Source organism: Morone saxatilis, unplaced genomic scaffold (genome assembly GCF_004916995.1).
Source record: "Morone saxatilis isolate NCDOM2014 unplaced genomic scaffold, NCSU_SB_2.0 Contig11, whole genome shotgun sequence".
Lineage (NCBI taxonomy): Eukaryota > Metazoa > Chordata > Actinopteri > Moronidae > Morone > Morone saxatilis.
The window spans coordinates 29,210,427-29,236,513 of NW_023339663.1; the positions used below are offsets into that span (position 1 = coordinate 29,210,427).

The 26,087-nt window shown below is 38.8% G+C and overlaps 1 protein-coding gene across 1 annotated transcript in view; it reads left to right on the forward strand.

The window, feature by feature from the left end:
* The window catches only part of minar1 (membrane integral NOTCH2 associated receptor 1), a 39,198-nt gene extending 17,248 nt beyond the window's left edge, over window positions 1-21,950 (forward strand). Inside the window, exons 3-4 of the mRNA XM_035682154.1 lie at window positions 5,090-5,353; window positions 20,694-21,950. Of these exons, the coding sequence (XP_035538047.1) occupies window positions 5,090-5,353; window positions 20,694-20,891 (462 nt within the window). The 3' untranslated portion in view covers window positions 20,892-21,950. The remainder of the gene's footprint in view (window positions 1-5,089; window positions 5,354-20,693) is intronic.
* Window positions 21,951-26,087: the final 4,137 nt, after the last annotated feature.

Here is a 26,087-nt window from a genome sequence, read left to right on the forward strand (position 1 = left end):
ATGGACATCTCGAAGGGCATTATCCTGTTTATACCATATTCACTTGACAAAGAAAAAGATCATTTATATTTTCATGTGTTTTGCAATCAAAATCTTTTTACAAGCCATGACTCAGTTTCCTTGGTAACACCTGAGGTTTTGACTAATACCTGGAAGAATCATGCAATGTTAACATTGTTGTCTACGCCAGTAAATAGGACGAACCTTAAACACGACTTGGCAACAGGAGATATTTCTAGTTCTCTCCAGTCATAGAATCAAAATCACTCTATTGGCTAGGTATGTGCACACATAAACGGAATTTGACTCTGGTTTTATGTTGCTCTCAATGTACAAACACAGACTAAGCATGAATAAACAGGACTTAACAAAATAGACAAAAAACTACTATGTACTATAAGCACTTTGGCTCAGCTACAAGCCAGAGAGCTAACATTATGCTAGCAATATTTCAAGTCAATAACACTGTGTACGGTCGACATACAAACAGTAAATGTAATTTAACAGTATGTTTAACAACAAAACAAGCTAGCTATCAGCCATTTCACTGTCCCCAAATCAATATCAGGATTTTCACCAACTATGATAGGGCATGTGTACTAACAGAAGGTTGTGGTTGGTTAATAAAAAACAGAAGCAAACATGAAAGTCAGACGTGCCCCACCGCCTTACTAAAGAAAAGATGCACTACTTTGAGCATTGGCACCGAAGGTTAGCTTCAGATGAATTGTCAGAAGGTTTATCCTGTGACTGTAGGAGTGTTAACTCATCTTACTGGCTCATAACTTTAATGTTCCTTTTATGGTTTGATTTGCTTTTTCGGTCTCCCCTCTCAAGCATTGTCAGGGTGGAAGACGACGGTAAAAAAAAGAAAAAAAGCTTAGATAGCAACGATTGGGACTCTGCCACAGTCAAATCCTCTGCCAATGGACTGTAGCATCAACAAGCCCACCAGCTGTAACTCCAAGATGAGCCTGCTATTTAGGGCACTTTCAGAACCACAGTCTGTCATGTTCCCTTTGTTTTAAATAACCAATTTAATGTGTAAATACAGGACAACTCCGTTCTGTATCTACACCTTAGATTGGTTCAAATTTAGGAAAGCTCCAAATTTAAATATATACCAAAAAACACAAGATCTGATAAGAAATGGGTTATAGAGTGCTGCAGGAATTATTCTTAAAACCCGGAAATTAGTTACCTCCAGTTCCCTCTCCTCGAAGTCAATGGGTTTTTTGTTAGATGAAATAAGGTCTGTGGTTAACACAATCTTCACATTTTATTCAATGACAATATTTCAGTAAATACCCCACCTGTGAATTTTAAAGCTTTTATGGCAGTTGCTAACAAGCGGCTGCATGAGAGGTTGTCGGTAAACATTAAAACACAGAAACTTCTACTCACTAGTCCACCTTTACAGCCTCATTCGATAGGATTTTCTTGCTGAACAAAACAAACCTTTGTTCCCTACAGAGCTTATTTTTTGCAACAATCTAAAATCGAATGGAAAAATCCCAGAAGGAACCAGGGCGATGCTAACTTGTTTGCATAAAACAACTTATTGAACACTTTTTGTTATTTCCTTCTATCATTGTCAATGCACTCACTGAAGCCAAGCAGCTCACTTTCATTACGCGTCAAATTGAGTGGTTCAGATAAAGCAAACCTTTCTTATAACCTGACTGCTTATGTTTGTTACCACATGAAACCCCCTGTATTTCAAATAATGTTGTCCTTTTCTGAAATCTCAGCGTATCATAACCAATAGAACTGATGGCCAAATCTATAGAAATAAAACTAAGTTTGTACAGTAATAAACTACAGTTTTCCTTTAAAGTTTGCATGTTTGCTTGGAAATGTACAAAGAAACATCCTCAAGAAAGTCGTGATCAGTGTGGCAGATGATCAACCAGAAAAATAACTGATCCAAACTGCTCAAAACAACTAGGTGTAAAATAACCCTAAGACTCATCAGAAAGCTAAAGCAGTGCCATTTTGTAGCTTGAATAAGGCCATGCTATCATTAATTCAATAAGGTCACTGCTTCGGCACAGCGGGGGTCATGATGCTGAGAGCTCCAGTGAAAAAACGCAAGGTCACTGGGCAACAGCAAGTACACATGCTGGTAGATAACTGTGCAAGTCAGAGGCACACTCAAGATAAGTGACTGATATCCATGTTTCAAATGATAATTGTTGATTGTTTATTTTATGTCTTGTTGATTGTTGATTGTCTATTTTATGTCTGTTGATTTGTTTATTTATGGTTTGTTTAAATTGTAGATTGTTTATTTTATATCTTCTATTTTTCTATTTTTTTTATTGCCATGTTTGCACCGGGGGTCCGAGAGGACTGAAATTTCATTTGTGCTGTATGGTCGTCGCATGTTAGCACATCTGACAATAAAGTTAACTTGACTTGACTTGACTGATAATAATGATAGTGAGTCTGCAGTGCTGCACATTTTCAGTGAGATTTAAAAAGTACATTGGGTGAAATTACAGGCTACAGTGAATATTGCCCTCCTCCTTGGTGACCCTCCAGCTAGTGGTGCCATGGGTGACTGCGAATGTTGCCTTACAAATGGCATTGTGATATGTTTCGTAGTTTGAGTCTGAATGCCTGCTAATACTTCCTATGTCTTTTTTAATGCAATGAATAGCTGTGAATGTGTCCGGATTGTTGCAGACGACACAGACAATCGGAGGTCAATGAGGAGCTGAGGGTGGTTTTCATGGTGACGTAATGACTCTTCATGAGTCATGAATGTTGTGCTTTGTCGAACTACTGTGTCACACTACAGCCTCTCTAAAGACTCCATAGCACAGCCATCCAATTAACACAGGCTGCCGGCTGCTTCCTGAGAGCCATTTTCGCTTTCCTGTTTAATAAAGACAAACGTGCACACACACACACACACACACACACACATTTTATCACCTTCATTGACCCTGGAGACAGATGTTTCTCACTGTGATTGGTATTGATAGCAGCTGTTTGTGAGTGTTGTAGGATCAATGCAGTCAATACTCAGTCTTCAGGAATTCTTTACTCCTTATTAGGGTTGCAACCCTGAGGGGGCTGAACCCTGTTGAGTTTGTACTGGTTTTTTATTATTATTATTTGTTGTCTTCTGCTGTTGCTCAATTTGCCATAAGCTCAAATGAGATAGAGACATAAAACATGGCCCAGAAATATTGTATAAATGCTTTACAAGAAGTATGATCCCATGATGGTGGCGCTATAATTAACAGCCAAAAAATTAAAACTGTATGACCCAGCACACATCACACCAATTGACTTGAAATGTTATACATATACAACCAACAATACAATCTAGTTGGAACAAAATCAAACTAGCTGAAGTGACTTAGCTCAGCTTTGTGAAGTTTTTCTGTTGACCACAGAAAGGTTTGAACCTGGAATCAACTTATAGCTGTACTTTTGTTTAATGCACAAACAAGGGAATGAAAACTGCTTCCTGGAAATTAATTTAATAGGTAATGGCGATATGTTGGACTAGTAGACTTTTCTTTTTCTATGCTATAAAGTAAATCATTAGAATATATATATATATACATATATATATATATTTGGCCTTTTATTGCCTTTTTTTTCTCAATAGAGACAGCTGAAGATAGACAGAACAGAGAGGGGGGATGACACGCAGCAAAAGGCCACAGGTCGGATTAGATCCTTGGGCCGTTGCAGCCACTCCGTACATGGGTCGCCAGCTCTACCGACTGCGCTAACCGGGCACCCTAGAATATATTTTTTAAAAACAAGAATATATTGAATTGACTAAGTTGTATTATATCTGTAATAAACTTATGAACAGCTTGTATACAGCAGTGGTTCTCAAACTGGTTTTCATTGATTTACCCCCTTTGAAATATTTTTCAGCTAACGAACCCCTGACCAGCGAAAAACATTTTGGGTAAAAAGAAAGCCTATATAAAGAGGTACAAATACAGTGGTGCTGGCCATCAGTTTCTGATTTATTAAGAAAAAACACTTAAATGCTACATTTCAGTAATTTAGACCATCACTAAAACACTTTTTGTCATCATGCAATAACAAAACAGTGGAGTTGCTTTGAACTGCAAGTTGCACTTACAGTTTAGTGAAAAACACGAGCTTCACTGAGGATCTTTATCATGTCTGTGGCAGGGAGGCAACTGCAGTTTAACAGTTTACAGTTAACAATTGTATGGAAAATAGGAATATTGTACATAAAGTGTGGTTTCCCAAACTTACATACACATTTTTTATTAAACTTATAGTATAATTATTTTTGCAATTATGCATTACTTATACTATTTTTATAAGTATTCATTAATAAATGAATTAATAGATTATTCATAAATTAACCTTTTCTGCAGTACCCCAAAGTACCCCTAGGGGTACCCCCATTTAAGAAAGACTGCACAAATGTAAAGAGATCAGGTTATTTTAGCATTAAATGATTATAAATGATTATTATATTTATATATTTGAGAGTCAAATTTTATACAGGATTGTGTATAGTCATTGCTCTCCTTACAGGTTATGCAAAAAGCAGAATGAAATATAGTGCCTTCTGGGCCATAGTGGAATACATAAAAACAGGGAATCTATAAAAAGCCATTTAAAAGCCTTTTAAGTATATTTGCAAATTGACATCTGTAAGGACAACCTTTAAAATTATGGTATGTCTCACACGTTCCTTAGAGCAGGCCAGGTTTAGACCTCCAACCTCCAACTCCAACTGCCTCCAACTGTCTCACCAATCTGCATTGGAACATTTTATTGTCTCTCCCCAGGCATTCACATCAGCGGTCTGATGATATTGAAAATTTAAAAATAAACCCTGTGCTCTGTAAAACATCCTGTGCTCCTTGTCTTACAGATTACCTGTTACTGAGAGCTGTAAAGTAGAAAAAGTCTCAGACATAAGCCCTGCTAGAATGAGTAACTGCCTTTTTGGCCTAAAATAAAGCAAACAACTGAGCCGTTTTTCTAAAGTTGAGGCTCACAAGGTTGTAGAAAGTGAAACGCTACAAACTTCCCTGATGACCTTTCTGTTCTCTAATCCTCTCTCCACTTCCAGGCAGAGCGGGAGCGCCAATACGAGCTCCCCCAGGCCCACCGCCCCCCAAAACCGCCGAAGGAGTCCTACCTGATCGAACAGGTTTTCTCACCACACCCCTTCACCCCCTCCATGAAGGCCCATGTGAAAGGCAGCCCTCTGTACACGGACCTGAGGCTCACCAGTCTGTCAGATGGCAAACGTGGCCAGCCATCCTGGACCATTGAGGAGTACAAACGCAACTCAGGAGAGAAGGGAAAGCAGCTCACAGCTCTGGACCTGCAGGTACGGGACTCTGCAGACTTTCAAAACAATATTCCCTTGTCTTCCCTTTATTGGGTGGATTATTACAGGGTTCTCTGAGCCTTCAGGAGGAGTTATAATAAACTTATTTGCTTAAAAACGTAACAGCATTTCAGTTGAGATGCTCTGACCTGGCTCTTAAAAAGGTGATACCTAAGCAGTGCTGTTAGTCAAGACCACTTTAAGGATACATAAAAAAAAATTTTAAACAATATATGTAGAGATGTACCGTCAAATGTCAAATTAAGTTCGAAGTTACTTTTTAGTACAAAAGAATTAAAAAACAAATGTGAACAGGAAAAATAATTGCAGCAGGCAATACCTGTTTCAGTGTTCATATGGTCACCAATTGCTTTAGGACAGACTTGGAAAAAATATGAACCTATTCTTTAAGTTTACGAGTCTGTCCCAAAAAATGCAAATGTCCATGACAAGATGTCATTATACATATACATCAAGATCACAGATGACAGGTTAATATCAGATTTAGGACTTGGACTTAAGTAAGACTTAAAGGTTAGGTTGTCTGTTATAAATAAATAGGTAGCTGCCCTTTTAGTCTTGAGAACTAAAATCATCGATAAGTGATGAAACATCAAGCCTAAAAGAGCATGCCCAGTTCCCTTTGGCATCTCTACAAATCTTAATTTCTTACCCATATGTGACTCACATCTGTTTTTTCTGATGATCGTATGAACAGCACAAATCGCTTGGAATCTGATCTTTTCCAATTCTGATTTAGGCCTCTTTCAAGCAAAAACAGAATACAGAGATTAAGGAAAAAAATGCTTTTACCCCGGCGTAGGAAGGTCTAAATCAGATGATGGGCAGGGAGGTAAAGCAGAAACATATCCCTCTGTCCCACCTTTCTTCATCCTTTGCTAATGACTTAAACTTCTATAGTTGATTTGATAAGATAAACTAACACTCACAGAACAGGCCTCAAGGTTGTATTAAGCCCAACAAAACCCCAGGGCCTGATGACCTTAGATGTAGAATGTGAAAAGATTGTACCCATCAATTAAAAGGAGTTCTGACTGAGCTATTTTCGCTCCTGCTTGAGACAGTACCCAAATTATGGGGAAAATATGGATTTTGGGCCCATTGAACTCGCTTCATGTAAATGTATGGAGAGAGTTCTAAGCAGAGACATAAAATCTTGTGCATCTAGCTGCTTAGACCATCTAAAAGTGACACAGATGATTCAATTGTAACTTTGTATAATACCCAAACCATCTACAAGTCTCCACTCATTATGCCAGAGTTCCTTTTATTGAAAGTATCTGCATTTAACACCATGCAAATAAATACTCATCCACTAAAGCTCTTGGATCTAGGGGTTAATGGAGGCATCATTCACTGGATCAGAAACTTCCTCTCTGACCACCCTCAAAGAGTGACTGTTGGCAGTAGTGTGTCAGAATGGGTTGTGTTGAATACAGGAGCACCACATGGTATAATTTTATTACCACTGCTTTTCTCTGTGTACACAAATGAATTCAATATTGCTTACGCTAATTTCAGTTTATTTAAGTATGCAGATGGTATGATTCTGGTTGTTTCAGAAAAGGGATACAAGGGCTGTTATTTTTTCCAAAAATCTCAAATTTCAAGTGACACGCAATTAATTCGAAAAAAGAAATCTGTAGACATATAGTACAAATGTATGATACCCCTCAGAAAGACACTGACATACGTACATTGACAGCAGTCTTACCTTCAAGGAAAAGACTGACCTAATTTTCAAGAAATGGTCACAACCCCTCCACTTTGACATGCAAGCTCAAGAATTTTGGAGCCAGAATATTCTGGAAACTGTAAGAGCCGAGCAGAAAGCATTCTATCCTTTAATATAATCAGGTGGTCTGGTAATATGAACATTGAGAAGAGGAATAAGCTGCTGAAAACAGTGAACATGACCTCCTAAATCATAGGGAAGCAACAAAAGAAAGTGCTGCTGACAGCATTATTTTTTATTTTTTCCATGGCTTTTGCTTTTTTTTAAATTATTGATATTTTGACAGGACAACAGATCATCAATATCTCACATTTATAAAAATATGTTTACTGCCCCCTCTTTTTCTGTGACAGCTGACAGAATTATTAACAACCCTTCTCACCCACTGTGCAGTGAATTTGCTCTTTTCTGTCAGGGAGCTGTTATAGATTACCGATTGCTAATAGAAATATCAACAAGAAATCCTTCGTCCCGAATACTGTCAAGTAGGATCCAGTAGATGAGGACCAGGAGTGGTGCTCCTGACTTTGCTGCAGTTTTTTTGCACAGTATGTTAATGTAAGGTTGTGTATAGTGTAGACTTGTGTATTGTGAGTTACACTGTTCTGAATGTTATGTTTTGTGAGTTTTTACTTACTTACTTTTATTACTTACTAATGGTAAAACTGAAGACAAATGCCCACATTATGGACAATCAAGTTTTTGGTTTTGCAAATGTGTTGCAAATCAGATACAGGTCTGATTGTTTTCAGTGCGACCTCAATGTGAACAGTCACATCAGAAGAGTATGTGGGACTACACGGGAACAAAACCTGGCTCTGTGTGACTGAGAATGAACAACCATTATAGTTTGGATTGTGAAAACAAAAAAAAACTATTTTATTTGGTTGAAAATGGTTTTCAACCTGTCAAGGCTTACTGGAATAACTGAGTTAATAGTAGTTGTTCGGTTCCACCAACTGAGATTGTAACTTGCCCATATATTATTTACCACTGTATCACTTCTATACGTACCCACACACACCGGCATACTCCAGTATTGATTGTAACGTGTGACCTACAGGGCTTTAGATACAGGGCTTCTCCTCTTACGTGCGTGTGCGTGTGGTTTTCTGTGAGACTTCAGAGACCCTGTTAAGCTTTGACACAGGCACAGAGGCACGTTATTGATGGTCACTGTAAGGCCCTCAGAGTCACAAACAGCTCAGAAATCAATTCCTTTCCCTGACAAGCCTCTGGCTGCGGCTGAGATGCAGCTAAGCCCTTTCACTGCTTCAAATGTACAGGTTCCCTTAATGGCTTTCACTTACCTACTGACAGTGGGGAAAGGCTTTTAGACATGTGTATTCCTTTCTGCTTTCACCCCCAATTTGATATCAAATTGAATCAAATCAAGAATACTTCCGCTCCCAACGCATTTCTGCATCCGACATTTTTTACAAGGCCAGTGGTGCAATTTCACACAAAGACACAGACTCTCCTCCATCACAGAGATACTAGTCCACTAGGAAGCAGTGAAACGTGCTACGACAAGCAGTAAGTGAATCAATCACATCATTTTGGGTCCTATTTTCGTGATACCATAACAACTAGAGCAGCAAACAAAGCGGCTGTTTGGTGTTTTCCTGACCTTGAAATCACTCATCTGTGTGGTATTTTGGTGCCCAAGGCAGAGCGTGCAGTGCTCAGGCTGGGGGTGGGGGGGGGGAGAAGTGGAGACAGGTAGGAGGTTCATTCAAATGAGGCAGCGCAAAGAGTTGTTGGTATTTTAGTGGAAATAGACGTCTGAGAGCTGCATTCACGTCACTGCATCAGTTGATTTTCTCAACAAAATACTTGGAAAAAAACATGCAGCAATAACACAATAATGCTTAAAACATCAATAAGCTAATTTAACTGAACTCTCACCCGCTAGCAGATGCACTGAAATCAGCATCAATAAACAAATGTTTAATGTGGTTAAAGCTGGAACATCCGTTAATGAGTCTGCATTTATCTGTAAATGAATATGAGATTCTTACAGTATCTGTAGTGTACAGCTACTTTATAGTGTATGAAAACCCTTCACTTCATTAAATCCCTGCAGCCACCATTGTACTAATTAACTATTAAAAACCCACACCATCTGCCTCTGGCCACGGATTTGTGTTGCTGTGTTCACATCGTGCCGCTCTGCACCATCCACACACCATTTCTTAGAGAAGCCCATTCTTCATTTGTAGGGCGGTTTTATGCTTCATTGTGTTTGGCAAAGGTGTTTCAGAGAGATGACACCATTATTGTGACTGGCTGAGCGTGTATTTATTAATCCGCCTCTGATTTATATTCCACTTCACTCACCCTTTGGCACTTTGCACTGTTGTACATGCATGAACCAAAATAGCAGGTGTAGTTGGAGACGCTTACACAGTCTGTGCGCCAAAGATCCACCACCTTGTATCGGTCACTTGTACAAAATGGAGCCTTGTAACAGAATGTAGGCAAGCTGGCTCAACTGGGTGGCCATATGAGGCCTGAGAATGTGATGGGCATTGCAGCTACAGCATTTAACAGTTAAACTTTTTATAAATTATAGTTTATCTTCATCTTCTGTAAAATTTAAATGAAAGCTTCTTTTAATAGAGGCCTATAACTCTAAGATCACATGATTTTTATATTTACTATTTGTAATAGCTGTCTTAATCCTAATGGTCAGTGAGAAAAGCAATTGTCCAGCCACATGAGGTTTGGATATTAAAACGCAGTTGGCCTTTACATCCTGGTGCCATGTTAGAAAAACTAAATAATGAATAAAGTTAAAGAGGTACTCCACCCTTAAACGCGATTTTTTAACTGTATACTTCGTTATGACTATACTGTGACAAAACATCAATTCTGGTGTTAAAAGTGACAAAATCCGCATTTGGTGAGTTCCCAACCTTTTTATCATTGAGTAAACAGGCGACCCCAGACTTTTATTATATGGATATCAACAGTACAGAACAACTGATAAACTGTACAATTAACCCAAACAGTGAATACAAGTTTGTGTAAAATAAGAGATTTGGATGAATTTTGAATTTATTTTTATACAATTCCATGTCTGTACTGTGTATTTTTTATTTTTCAATAATCATACATTCTACCTAAGCAAACACTTTTATTTAGTTTTCTTTACAGAATTAGACAAAATGTAAGATAAAGGCCCACTGTATATATTTTTGAAACTTTTTATATGCCTCTTAAAATCAAGGAGGCCTCAAGACCCCCTGTGAAGCTTTGGCGACATCTAATGGGGGTCCCGTTTTAAATTACCCTAAACCTCATGAGTCCAATGCTGAGAGAGTCGACCATTTGGGGGCGACTCCTACTTAAATAATGAAATACCCCTCGAAGCCACAATGGAATGGAAGCTTTATATTACTCCCCATCTCCAGGGGTTTTTGAGAAGCACTCTGGGAAATGTAGGGAATTACTAACTGATGCTTGTTTTACAAAATAACTCCTGAAACGCATCGTACATACAGTAACGGGTGAAGGTATCTAGCATTGCTAGACAAACTGTGTATTTTTCCTTGGAGAAAACCACTGCCATATGAAAAGTTCACTCAAAAACTTATAGTGCTTTACAGGACACACATGCTATGAGATGCCAACTGATAATCAGAAGAAAGGGGTTGAGGGTAGACCTGCAACGATTAGTGGATTAATCGACGAGTTAACTATTTTGATCATTAATTAATAATAATATATTTTTTTTAAATGTGAATATTGTCTGCTTTCTTTAGTCATCAATGACAGTACACTGAATGTCTTTAGACAAAAAGACATTTGAGGACGTCACCTTAGGCTATGGGAAACTGATCAACAGTTTTTACTCTTCTCTAACGTCTTATGGACCAAACAACTAATAGAGTGACAGATTAATAATAAAAATAATCAATAGTTGCAGCCCTCATTGCGGGATACTAAAAGTAGCATGGAAACTAGGGAGTTTCTAAAGGCACTATGTGTCACTGCTGAATTGCACCACTCTCTAATAACACAAAGTTTGAACTGTGAAGCAATTCACAACGCAATATGACCATAGTTGTAAGCCAGTGGGTTTTCTGTTCGGGGACTAATTGTGTGGAATGAGTATCCTTGTAATGACTTCCTGCTAAATGTGCAGTCTGACTGAAACATCTTTTTTGATTAACATCAGACTGATGTGTTAAACATTACACTTTATGGCTTCATGATGATCATCAACAGTTGCTCTCATATGTGCTGGCATGAAAAGGTTGTTTATATGTACAGATGCCATTGGTCGCCTTCCATGGTAACTGCCATTTTTCTACAGTAGCCCAGAACTGACTAAACAAACACTGGCTCTAGAGAGCAGCGTACCCTCAAAAAGATGGAATGAATGGATCTGCCCCAGTGAGACATACATTCAGCTTTTCGGGAACCAACATGGAAACCTTCAACTATAGTCACTGATTTATAATTCTCTGGTTATAAGCTTGAAGGGACAGTGATTGACTTTGCCTTTGAGTTTTTGTCAAAGAATCAGAATTGTTGTTGGAAGAAAGGAATATATAGAGCCAATGTTGTGATGTCACATCCAGGCTAGCCTCTGTTCCACTAGCTTCTGTCAATAGTGCAATCTTTCATTGAGGGATTCTCTCATCTGTTTTCTAGAAAAAGTGAAGCACACCCCTGAGATGTACTATCCATATTCTGAGCTGCATGAGTATCTGCTACAGTACTTGGTATTAGAAACCAAGCCATTTCTGATTCGAGGTAAACAAGAAAAAAAAAAAAACCTCCCATGCAGTTTCACAAGAACCACAGCACACATAATACATTTTCATCACTATTGGTTTCTTCCTTATGCATTATACCCACCCACACTCTATTCTTAAGCTCATCTTTGTAACCAATCTCTTAACCAGACTGTATTTTGTTGTCAAAGTACGACATGGAGCATTAACCTGGCTGCAACAGAGGGTTTGTTCTTACACAGAAACATCTGGGAAGTCATTGTTGGAAACAGTTTAGAAAATAACATTTTCAAATAATACTCGGCAGGTATGATCACCGGATCATGGCTGAAATTAAACCAATTAAATCAACAAACCATATAACGTACCCAGTCAGGAGAAGAGTAAAAACATAATAATCCATCAAGAAAAGCCTTCAGTTCTTTCCACTCAGACACAAGCGCATAGCTTGAAGCCAGATGGATTCCAAGTTATATCTTGATCTTGTGAGTCCAGCTTCCTCGCAAGAGTAGTGGCGCGAAGCACCACACTGGTGAACTAACATTTTCTTGGGGTTAAGTAAGGGATAATGCCCGACGAGGTGTCCATAATCAGGAATTAATGGACGACACGGAGCGGGAGACGGTTGCCTCCGCTGCGCGTCGGAACCCTAACCCTAACCCTAACCTTACACCTTGAAGGGCATTATCCAGCTTATACCATGGTTACTTGCCAAAGAAAAGAAATTAAGACCATTAATTTATATTTTCATGCATTTTACAATCAAAATATATCCGGTAAATATGGTAACGCCTGAGGGTTTGACTAATACCTCGGAACAATCATTACCCTCCCGTAAGGTTCTTATGCAATGGAAACGTTGTTCACTCCTCCAGTAGAATAGGGATGGACCTTAGATATGACTTGGCAACGAGAGAGATATTCTAGTGCCGCTCAGCTCTGAGCCAGAGAGCTAATGTTATGCTAGCAAGATTTAAAGTCAATAACACTGTGTACGGTTGAAAACAGTAAATATAATTTGACAGTATGTTTAACAACAAGACTAGCTAGCTAACCAGCCATGTCATTGTCCCCAAATCAATATCAAGATTTTCATGGAACAAATGATCGCCCGTGGTGTAACGTTACTGGTCGGCCACGGCATGAAGCAGCGTGTTGAACAGCGAATGGGATGTGAGATGATCGCTTATAGTGATAAGTTACAACAGGTATCAGTAAGTTTAGAGGGGAAGTGTATTTCTTGCAGCTTGTGTGTTACAGTTCGCCATCCTGTGATGTTCAGAGGATAAGGCACTGAAGGACTGAAGAACTACACTCAGTGTTTAAAATATCAGATTTTTTTCATGGGGATTTAATTTTTTTCTTTTTCAATTTCTCTTTCTTCAGCTGCATCCCAGTCATCAAAGTTGTCATATTCTCCAAATATGTTAAAAGAAATGTTGAAGTCACTCATTGTTGTTAGTTTGTTGCGGTGTTGCAATAAATTGTAAACAGAGGCTTTGACTGCATTCCCGTTGCTAGTTGGTTACTCATTTTAGAGAACAGGCTGATACGCCAGCTAGCGCATTAATTTATAGAACGGTGAACAGACAATTTGACTGGAACTACTTAGTAGGTATGTCCAATATATCAGGGATTAATGGACACCCTGCAGCCAATCAGAATCGAGTATTCCCCCAGACCATGGTATAACAGAGGTTGTTTCCTCAACTGCACCTGTTTGGTGACTTGCCGTTTGCCCCAGTTGCAGGAGAGGTGTGGTAGAGGGCGTGGCAATGATCAGACTAAAGATCTACACACTGTACTAATACATAGCTCCCAGAAAATGTATTTCAATCTATCGGATCTTTGTCAGGCATCGTCAAGGCACATTGTGGCGATGCGTATCCAGGAGCACACTGCAATCTTGATCCCAAGAAAATGTGTTTTTCAGAGCTGGTCGACAGCTCAACTTATTTCTGTTACATTATTTGGTGAAGGCTCAGTAAAGCTGGTAAAAGTACACACATTCTTCAAGTACAGATACTTTAGTAAAAAAATACTTGTGTAAAAGTAGAAATGCTGTTTCAACCTCTTTACTCAAGTAAAAGAGAAAAAGTACAGTCTCTGAAATGTAGTCATAGTATAAAAGTAAAAAGTACTCTTTTACTCTTTACTACTCTCTTTCTCTGAAGGACATTTGACCGTTTCTGTGCAAAGCTAACTGAAACTTCAAATAAGGTTGAGTTGTTGACTTACTACAGAATTTTGTCTTTTACGTGTTTTCACCATGCTACGTCTGCCATGCGTGATATGCACCGGTTTTGATATTGGAAAGGCATGCAATGATGCAAAAAAAAGACTTGATAATTCCCCTTAAATGCATTAAAACTAAAGTAACAAGCCTTGCTTAAAAATCTTAGGAGGAGTTGAAAGTACAGAAATTTGTATAACAATGTAGGGGGTAAAAGTAAAAAGTTGTCAGAAAAACAAATAATCAAGTGAAGTACAGATAACTGAAACACTACTTAAGTACAGTGACAAAGTATTTGTACAACTTCTTATTTCTGAGGCACACCCATATAAATTTCTGAGATCACACAAATATTTATTTGTGTGATTCATGTTTCATTCATCTTTCCACTTTCATTTTACAATCCCCAACCTGCTCATGTGTGATCACACATTAATGCCAGACAGAAAAGAAATTAGTGAGTGTTTCTTACCAGCATCTGTCATCCACAGCAGCTACAGTGACAGCCTATTCTGAAAGCCTTTCCTTTACTCTGGTAAATCTTTTTACAGCCATCTGAAGGCAGCAGGTATCTGTTCCACCCGCAGTCTCTTATTGGAGTGATGTTATACATTGTCGAGCCCCAATTACACACAGTAGGTGTTACGGTGCTTAAATTTAGTGCAACCAGCAGACTGTTCCAAGTAATCCCAGAAACCTCTGTGCGCATCAAATCTTCTGTTTTGATTATTTATTCTGCACAATTTCTACTGCAAATCAACACACTATGGCACACTTGGCACACACTTCCATAAAAAAAGCAATCAATTAAAACTCTCTCTGCTAGTAACTCCCTCGGGACTGTCAGAGCAGTCTTCTTTTATGAGTCTCGGAGACTCTGGGTAACTGGGGGCAACAACCATGTGTCATCTTGTTTTTAAAGAGTGCAACCAACTACCGCCTTGAGTTCCGCATTTTTAATAACAATATAAGCGGATGTGTGGCTGTGATGAGTAACACGATGAAGATTGTTTTCAGGTGTTCCCAGAAACAAAACAAATGGTTTACTATAAGGATAATTGTGCTGACAAGTAAAAATCACTAATATGCACAGTAAACATGATGTGCGCAGGAAGTGAAAAGTGAATTCAGGTATTCATATTTGAAACTCTGAATGATCCACAACAATAATTTTCTACTAAGAAAAACTCATGATGGATGAGCCACATGATGTCAGTGTGTGCCCTGTGTTAAAGGGGATTGGCCATAATTGTCAAAGCTTCTAACAAGCCCATGTGTAATCTATGATAATGTATTCTTTCTGGTCCCACTCCATTAGTGCGGCACAGGTAACCCAGAAAACAACAGGACTGCTCCAGATGGTTTCTGGGAAGTCGAAACTGTTTGAAAAAGAACACGCACTTTCCAGAAATACTATGCAGGTTATGGCTGAACCATCTGTCCATCACAGTCTATCACAGGCGAACATCAACCAATCCTATCAGTGAACCATACAATGTAGGCAAACTCTTACTGAAGTCAGTTGTGAGAGTGAAAACATCTTTTCTATTAAGAAAAGTCTTCAGTATAGTTCTTTGTTCTTCCTTTAGTGGAGAAATTCTCCTCAGTTCTGATATAACTGATGCTAGCTGCATCTATGCTAAACTCTTTTGGAGCCGCCATTTTTGTTTATCAAGAGTCTTCTTGCTGCCAATACTTTCTCAAAAGGACTCTGATTGGTCCAGTACCCCTGTAGTTTGGTCACAAACATATATTGAAGCCTAGCGATATTGGATTCCCACGTGATCTTGGGATTCCAGCTGCTTTGCAAATGTTTTTCTTACAATATTTGATAATTTTCTCTGATAAAATTGTTTGCAAAAATGGCAAAAGAGGTAAAAAAACCCTTCCTGTAGTTCAGAAAATCACAATAGATAAAACAGACATGAAATACTGTCTCCATATGGAGGTTAAAAAAAAAACACTTCCCCAGCAGAAGAAAGGAAGGGTCTAATAGCATGACCTTCACTTCCAGGTCACCATTGAAATGGTGACACTCAGCTCTCAGTCTGAGTTTGCACTGAGGGGATTCAGACTGCCAAAAGTGAGCATGAGCAACTTTAATTATTACGAGTGTGAGAATCCCTGCTGTCGGCTCAAATGTAGTTACACAGTTCCTCTTGCTGCTCAGATCACCTGTTCACACTCAAGATTCTGTCCTCCCTCGTGCACAAATCTAATTCTGCTCTCACAGATTGACTTGCAGACTGATTAGCTCTGGAATTTGTTTTGCTTTCTCAAATCGTGTCAACAATATACTTTCATTCGAGAAGATGTCAAGTAACTTCCAGGTGCTGCCAAGCCCCTGCTGGACCTGGACCATGAAACTTCAAAACCTCATCTACAAAGACTTGGAAATAGGATAAATTTGCCATACACAAGAGGCCAAGGACACCATTGTTGGGATGAGAGAACTACATGCGATGAATCCTCTTAGCCCATGTTTCATGGCGCCGTAAACCAATTGTATTTTGTTACCTAAGCCATGTTTGCTGCCCCCAGTGGTTTATACACATCATTACAAACACCTCTGGCACATGTACATGCATTTAAACATACTGGCTGCTCCCTCCAGTAACAACAAGCTTTAAATCAACCAGCACTGAGACATAGGCTATGTTCTCAGAAACTGCTGCCTGTCTGGACTGCATGCCCCCCACCGATTGTAAATAAAGCTCAGCAACTAAATCCAGCACACTGGCCTAAGGCAAGAGCTGCATCTAAAGACTCTGTGTTGTAGAAACGTGCCAAGTCCTGCTTGCCTTGTGTCAACAACAAACTGGCAGTGAACAATAATGGACAATACCTGGAGGAAATAGGTCTAGTAAGCAAATGTAGGCAAATTAAAGCTGTGCCAGGCAATTATTTGATGTAAAAAATATGTCATCTTGTCAGTGCAGATCAGAAAATGGGGCACTAGTAGAAAGTCTGACAGAGAAAGTGAACCATCATCAAGTCAAACAAACCCTGGCTCCAACAATTTACTCTGAAATACAACTAATTTGCCATGGCCCACCCCCCACCCAGTGTCGGCAGGGAGAGGCTGGGAGTTCTCAACCTGGGGTCCTTGAGGGGGTTCCATGGGCAGAAATGAGCCCAATAAGAGAATGTATTAGAATGACTATTCTGTTCATATTTCTTCACTGTTCCAATCTACAGTATAGACAGTTCTGGAATGACTCAATCTTATCAGATGGGAATCCCTGGGACTACATCTTATCAAATTTGGGTCTGTGGATCAATTTGGAGTCCTTGACACCTAAAAGGCTGAGAACCACTGCTCTTAAAAGGATAAAGGATAAGTGGGTATAGCTAATGGATGGATGGATAATACATTATGGAGGAAACATAATGCCAACTTTGGGCCTGTCACCAACTTCATGTACCGCTCAACCTCCCTAATTTAATTTCCAAGTAAAAAGAAAAAAAACAGATAGATCGAGAGCTGACACATAGCACAACTTTTCACACTGTCTCCGGTTTAATGCCAACATTATAGCCCATACCAAACAAGACTTCATCAATCAACCTGTCATTCTCCATCTTACCCCAACTCATAACAAAGATCCCAAGAGACTTCAACTGCTTCATTTGTGATAAATCATCTATCTTTTGTTGCGTCCATCCCAACTTTTGACAAATTAAGGTAGTTGGACCTTAACTTCAGCATGTGAAGTTAGATGTGATTAGAGGACCCATGTGTAAGTTTAAGTGCCATCTAGCAGTGTAGTTTCATACTCTCACTTTATCCTCCTGTTCTAGGTATGTAGGGGAAAATATGGTGGCTATGAAACTCTGACACGAAAGGCCCTATCTGGAGCCTATCAGTGTTTGGTTTGTCCATTCTGGGCTACTGTAAAAAGATGGCAGTTCAAGATGGCAGACTCTGTAGAAGAGAACCCACTCGCTACATTTCTGCCAATAGACCCTCCTAAATGTTACACACTGGACCTTTAAGAGCAGAACAACATTGCAACATACAGTCTTGCAAGTATATAGTTCTACCTGTTTTTTATCTAACATATTAATGTGAAGCATGTTTCTGCTTTGTCCTTCATATACAAGCATCCGTTAAAACATCAATATGTTGTTAGTTTTAGGCCTTACAATGAAGAATGTCTCTGCTGTACTGTATTCAGCAAAGCCATTACAGAGCAGATTGGAAAAATAAAATCAATCTCTCTGTTGCAGAGCCAGTTTTTTTGTGGGTATAGACTCTTGCAGTAACTATGTTCTCATCACATCCAGGCTCAAGAGAATGCTTCCCCACTCTCCGCCTCAAGAATAAAATGGTTGCTACACTTTATTGACTTGGAGATGGTATGGCTTAACTGACTGAAACTCTACACCTCAGTCAGCCTTCAAGTTTGATTCATTTAGTTTGAAAAATAGCCCCCCTGGTCCTCCTTGTGGCCTATAGCGGGTTAAGATGATAGTGTAATGGCAGTGTTTTGGGCTCAGTCCCTTCTGGGGACCTTTATTGTTTTCTTGCATTTTGTCCCTCATCTCTCTCTTCATTTTCTGTCAGCTTTATACTGTCTCTGTCTAATTAAGCCAAAAACCCAACAACGCAATAACAAAAAAGAGCTCCCTGGTGGCAGCGTGTACAGTCACTAGTTTCAAAATGCTGAGTGCACACAGAGTGTTGTTAGTGGTGCAGAGTTCTTTGGGGCACACATGAAGACAGGAAAAATCTAGGATCATATGTTCTCCTTGGTTGTAGTAGGGGTCAATCATGGCCAGTCACATTGACTCATCTCATGCCTCTGCTGGCTCCTCTCATTAGCACACAGTCAGTGCTCACCATCTGCTCTTTGTTTAGTGTAAGTTAGTGTAAGTACTGGCCAGATATATCAGTAATTTTTATGTTCATTAGTTTATGAGAGGATTTAGTGCAGGTGAAGGGTTTTGATTGTTGATGGTTTTTATGTGTTCAAGATTTATGTAGAATAAATGGTAATAGGTTACAGGAAATAATGGTTGGTATGGATCAATCTAAATGTATCGTGATCTGGTCGATAGTCCGATTCTAAAGTAATGAATCAGTTGACTGAAGCTTAGCTGCTAACAGCATCTCCACTCTTGTGAAAGATAAAAAGGTCAACACGAGGGTCTTACGACAAGAGCACTTTCGCAATGTCGGTACATAAACATATCCAACAACGGCGACATGATTTCCAGTGCACCATCGAATCTAAAATCTAAAGTTCTGAAGACATTTGGATTTCATAAGAAGATAGGAAAGTCTGACAAAAGTCTAGCCATTTGTAAGATCTGTTGGACAGCAATGAGGTACAGCGGTTTCACGACAAATGTGAACACTCACCTTGTGAGACAGCATGGTGACACCTATGCAGGTGACGAGGAGTCTGTAGATGCTAATACAGCTAGCACAAGCAAGAACATGCAAGACACGGATATTAAAACACAACTTAGGTCCAACTGGGCGAGTTCTAAGGTAATCACAGAAGAAAGGTTTTTGTACTCGGGATTCCCCAAAGTTCCTCTCAGCTCAATGTAACATTTTGGAATGCAATTATACCACACACTAAAACAACACAGTGCCCTGTGGTGTTCTTTGTATTTACTGTGTTAGGTTTCAGTTTAAGAGTGGACGCAAATGCAAACAGGCACCCCAGGGAAGGATGAGTTTACAAAAAGGTATAACTTACTGGAGGTGTTAACAGAACCAGGCAGGGCAACACAAACTTACTAAAGGCAGCTTAAAAAAGGTCCAACAAAGAATCATTCCAACAACAGTAGTTTAACAGGAAGAATCTACAATGATGATCAAAGTTCATTTGGAGCATTGCAGGAATACAATGTGAAACAGAGACACTGGCAACATGCAGGACTAGGGAACAGACACAGATAAGCTGAACTGAAAGAGGGAAATTACATGACTAAATACACAAAAAACTTATTTACTAATGAATCACAGGTAACCCTAATCAGGGTGGGGACTGAGTGGCAGTCGTACAGAACTGCAAAAAAACAATTGAAAACGTAGTATGCATGTCGGGCCAGTAGGTGGCGGTTTAACTTTGCAACTCAACAAATGTTCTGAAACAGCTAAGTCAGGGCATTAGCATCCTATCGCGTTTACCGCACTGGAAGGGCACCTTAGAGGGCACTTAATCTTGTGTAATCTGCCATAGTGGCATCCAAGAGGGTGCTTTGTGGTGTTGTTCGAAAATGGTGGCACAAGGGGGGTGATCCACCCCACCCAATAATCAAGATACATGAGGACAGACTTTTAACATAAAATAGGAAATAACTAAGCGACAGCCCAAAACCATGACACTGTGGTTCATCTGACACTTGCTAATAGATAATACCAGGATGCAAAGGAGACATGCAAAAGTAAAAAGGACACCGAAAAGGTCTGGCTCCAAAGAAGAACCTTGCCTTTGTTTTAACCCTGGTTTTTCCCCCGTCAAAACACAGATAAAAGTCTGAAGTTTATGATCATAAAGTCATGGACTGTATGTGTCAGTTTTCGTAAAATATGCCTTGTTTCTCAAACCTGTGCATCCTCTTACTTATTGCCTCTGTTTTTATTATCAGACCCAAGAGTCCCTAAACCCCAACAACCTGGAGTACTGGATGGAGGACATCTACACGCCGGGCTATGACTCGCTGCTCAAGAGGAAAGAGGCAGAGTTCCGGAGGGCCAAGGCATGTAAGATCGGAGCTCTGATCGCAGCCGCTACCTGCACTGTGATCCTGGTCATCGTTGTTCCAATTTGCACCATGAAAACATGAGAGTACCAGGTGGAGTTTTTTTCTTTTTTCTTTTTAATGCAGTATTTACTTCTGGTGGTCCTTCTTGCCAGTATAAAAATGATTAGGACAGATCCTGTACAATAGAAATGAATTCAGCAAGTGCATAATATCCTGTATACTGTATATCTATTGGTTTAACAGTTGTAGTTTATTGTATTGTTATAAACTGTGCGGGACAAGCTCATTGGTTTAACTGTTTTGAACAGCTGTAGCAGATGATAACTGAACTAAACTATTGGATTTGTTATTGTAGCCAGCGAATGATATTTTTATTTTTCGTATAATTACTGTACAGTGTATTTTGATCAAAGTTATTTTTGATGAATTATCTGGTTGATTGTAAGAATTTCTCATTATTTTGTTATCTTTCTTCAATAACGGCAAGCATTTTAAGTAAGGAAATTTGTGCACATTCATTTTTTCTAATTAGAAATATATTTGAAAGTTGAGGTATACATAGAATGCTGACACAGTATGACTACACAGCCAAACTGAATGTATTGATAATGCCTACTCACTTGGAAAGGAATAACTTGCGATTTACTTGAATGTCGCTGCCCTCTCGTCCTTTTTCTGAATTATAACCAGCCAACAGCATATACCTGCTGCTCTTCCTGAAAACAGTGGATTCATTCTTTTCTTTGCAAGTGTTTGCTCAGTGAATACTTGCAGTTCTGCATCACTGTAGACTATTGAGGCTCAACTGGGAGGATTGTATGGACTCAGCACTATTGATTGGGCCAGCCCCCCACACTAGCACAAATTAAACAGAACTACAACCACCCTCAGAGTGGGTTTGTTCATCCATTCACTGCTGCAGTCTCCTTAAATGCCTTAAATTACTTAACACTTCTGTAGCCCAATGACGTCCATTTCATAGCCTGGCAGCCCTTAGTTTAGCCTTAATACAGAATAGTAGCCTTAATTTTAGTTTTCCTAAGGCTGGTGTAATTGACCGTTCCTAAGTCCCACCCCTTTTTGGTCCTTCCTCCAATAACGCAAGCCTCAGTCAACTTTCCTTACATATTCTATGTGCAAAGCTAATCTATGTTAAAAAAAAGACCACATTTTGAAGATAGTTGAAAGATATTAAGTTAACTAATGTTAGCAAAACGCTACGGAAAATAGCTAGCAAATCTAAAGTAATTGTTAGCTAGCTAGTTACATTTGATAGTGTTAGCAAATCGAAAGCTAATTAACAAGCTAATGTTTGTGTAGATTAATTAGTAAGTTAGCTAGCGTTTTGCTAACATTAGCAAATTGCAGTGTACCTTACCTTACCTTAGAATAAGCTCTTTTTTTTATCTGCCACATGTCACCTTCCATGGAGTCTGCCATTTTTCTAAAGTAGCCCAGAACGGACAAACCAAACACTGGCTCTAAATTGGATCTTTTGTGTTTTTCACAAATTTTGCCGCTACCGTAGTTTCTCCTGCATACGTCACAGCCCTGTTCTCATTTCCAGGTTGTCAAGTACAGATGTGAGTGGTGTTCAATTAGTTGCAATCTGCAGCTTTACCATTAGATGCTACTACATCCTACACACTGGTCCTTTAAGATGTGACGCATACTGTCGCTTTAATCTTTTAACTATCTTCAAAATTTGGTTGTCTTTTCAACATATGAGCCTAGCACATAGCATATGTAGAAAGTTAAAATAGGATCCAAAAGGGGCGGAACTTAGGAAGGGTCAGTTTTATTTTTTAAGGTGAGTAATTTAAAACAGCTGGACACTGCAGATTTTAAGCAAATGTTACTCACAAAAAACCAAATGTTGCATTTGTTGAGGACTGTTTTCAGTGGCATATTAATACACATTTGATGCTCTACTGAGTATTTCTGTCAGTAGCATGATGGTGCATGTGGGAGTCCAAGTGTGTGTGTTCATGGTAATGAAGGAACATGTCACTGTTGGGACAACAATGGAACTATATGGCACAGAGCAAGAAGATATCAGTACAATACTTGTTAGTAGAGGAGTTTATTCACCTCTGTAGTGGTGCTGTTTTATTGGAGTCTATTATGTTTATAAATTGTCTACCATTTTGTTCCCAAACAAATGTGTAAATCATACTTGACAAGATTTTAAATTTTTGTATAATCCTTCGATCTTTATGTTTATGATAATAACAGAAAACAAATGCACACAGCCATGAAGTAATGAATCATTGTCATACACAACTAATCTGGTTCCAGACCATCCACAAATAATCAGATCAGATCAACCAATCAGAGCTTTGGATGTCAGCCCCAGAATAGGGATGTCATCTTTCTACGTAGCTGGCTTTCTACTAAGCTACACCAATAAAACATACTGATGGAAACATGGCCACAAAAGAGAGATGAGCTGCACACGCTGTTGTAAATGGACAGAAATCAACACTGAATACTGAAAATGATGTTGGTAGGATGGATATGTCCCTTACTACTGAACTGTTAGGCCAAAACAAAACAAAAAAAACCCTCTCTTCCCAACTAGCATGCCAACATGAACACAACGTTACACTGAATGAATAAAGTGAAATGAAATGCAATTTTAGTTGGATTATCAGCCATAAAAAGATTCTAGCAATGACTGAAAAGCTTTAGGCTGAAGCCATATTATGTATACACATTGCTTGATGGAATATGATACCGTGATTTTAGAATTATATTTTACCATTCATTTGGATTTCTGAAATGCACTTTTCATCCTGATGATTGCTTCATAGATTCCCACAATTTACTGAAACACATTTAATTTTTTAATTTGTCCCAACATGCACATGCCTTCAAGATAAAACTTGCTGCATCTCTTTGCAAACATGCTTTTACCTATTGTTTGTAAAGTTTTGTGCTTTATACACTCTTTGCGTAATACTTCTATAATCAGATCACAAAATGTTCATACACAGAGCTTTAGTAGGGTCTTGATGATCCGATCTGGCAATAATTCTTATGGCTCTCTTTTGTAGTATGAAAACAGTGTTTTTAATGCTTTTAAAATGCTCTGTCTCTGCCTCTCTACACAGTAGATGGTGTGTATGGAACAACAGTTGAGCAGCAACACATAGAGCATAGAACACATTCTGATTTGGCTGATTGTATATCAGATAACAGATTTTGAATTTCTGTATAACTTTATCTCATTTTCTGTGTTAACTGCAAAAAATCATGAATGAAAAAGGCAGTCCAACCTACACCACCACCACTACTAACTAGCACCCAGAATGATTATTGAGAGACACAATACAACCAGGCTGCTGATAAAACTGCATTTCTTGTGGCCATTGTGAAGCACCCAGTAGTTTTTTATTTCCCCCCACTGATATATACAGATGTGTGCTGTATTGAGGTCCTGCAGTTGACATTACAGCCTCTAACAGTTGACATACTGTTGGGCAGATTCAAGCACTGCTATGTAAATGCAGTAATACTGATGAAAATGGCAGATAAAAGTGAAAGCAGTGCTAAACCAAACTGTTAGAAATTCCATGTATTCCTTTCAATAAACACCACCAATAGAACAGTGTGAGAGAAAACTACACAGGAAGAAACCTTTTTAAAAAATAATAATAATTTGAATCCTTAAATTTATAAATCACTGGTTTCCAACCTTTTCCCTCAAGGTACTCTTTTTCTATCATTAAGTAAACAGACAACCCCTCACTAAGTATCATATTTTATGGATTTTTCCTATGGAGAGAGTTATCATTTATAACACTCATATTGCTAGGCGTTTACTATAGACATTGTAAGAGAAACGGCATTCGGGTTCGTAAAAGGTGTAGTTAAATAAGTGAGGAAAGATATTCAGTTACTATCATCCGTTTGTTTATAAACTAAATAGAATCAGTTGGGGTTGATTTCCCACAATGATCCTAATTGAAGTGTGATTATGCCGAGCACATTGTTGGCCCATTTTCACTTAAGCCATGTTGTCCACATAAAGCCTGCAGCAGGTTACAGTGTTGCTGTAGTCTCATTAGCTAATTAAGAAACAGATGAGGCTCATTGTATGGGATGATGTTGAATTTGTATACAGATTAGCCGAACATTATATTTACGATTTAATTTTCTTATTACTTCGGCATTGTACTGGGGTCGGGGTCACCATGCCAACATCCAGGAGTTGCCAAATTTGAGCTAAAGTTATGTCTAATGCCAGCTTTCAGTGTCGGTGCAGGAAGCAGTCATAACCTTTACTGCACTGTAGTTCCCATGTGCAGATGCTGTAGAATTTTAAAAACATTGACATTAGAAGAAAATAAATGAATATAATACAGCCTATTTCAGATTCCTCCAATCGTCATTTCTGGGCAGGGACAGAATAGGTCATATAATACACATATTTATCTTATTCTTCTACTTTTTTGCCGTCGTTAGGTCTTTAGAGCTTATTTAAAATAAATAGAGATCAGTTGAAAAGCTGCCCTGTTTAATAACCGATTCACTGGTGCACTGCTTCTGCCCTTTAGTGTGGTTCGTGGCGCCTGATGGTGATGTCATTCCAAGACCTCAAAAGTGCAATACACCCCTATATAGTTCTTTTAAGGAGGATTTAACGTGCAAGCTAACAGGTTGTAGTGGCTGATGGGAAAAGGCTGTGAAATCAAATGATACGCTCCCAACCGATCCCTCTGGCTGACTTCCTGAACTCTTGTTGCTCTATTTTTTAGTCAATAACTAGAATGTCATTGTTCAGGATATCAGTTCACTTTCCCCTTCTTAATCACTGCACAAAATAAATGGTTCTGGTTTAGATTGTGAAGCGAAACGGTGTCCATATACTGTCTGCAATGAAGAGAGATGCTGAATTCAGCTGTAAGTAGAGCGTCACTGTTTGTGTTTCTGTTTCTCTTACTGTTAACCATCCACTGCATTGGATCTGCCTTCCGTACAGGAAATGTGAGCTGCAGCACACTGTAGGAGTCTGTAAATAATTTCAGGTTCACAGTGAGGGAGAAGGTGTTAACTGGAATATTACTATAATAAAAATGTATTGTTCTGACTGTTAATGGATCTGTGTTTTTTTATGTTGCAATATTGTGTATTGGTATTCCTGAGAATATTTCATCACTGATGGAAGATATTCTTGTGTATTTATACAAGTCACCATAGATCTTTAATTATCTTTGGTAAGGGCCTTAGTGAAATAATCACTATTTTTATTATTATGTCTGGGTTTCTTAAAAG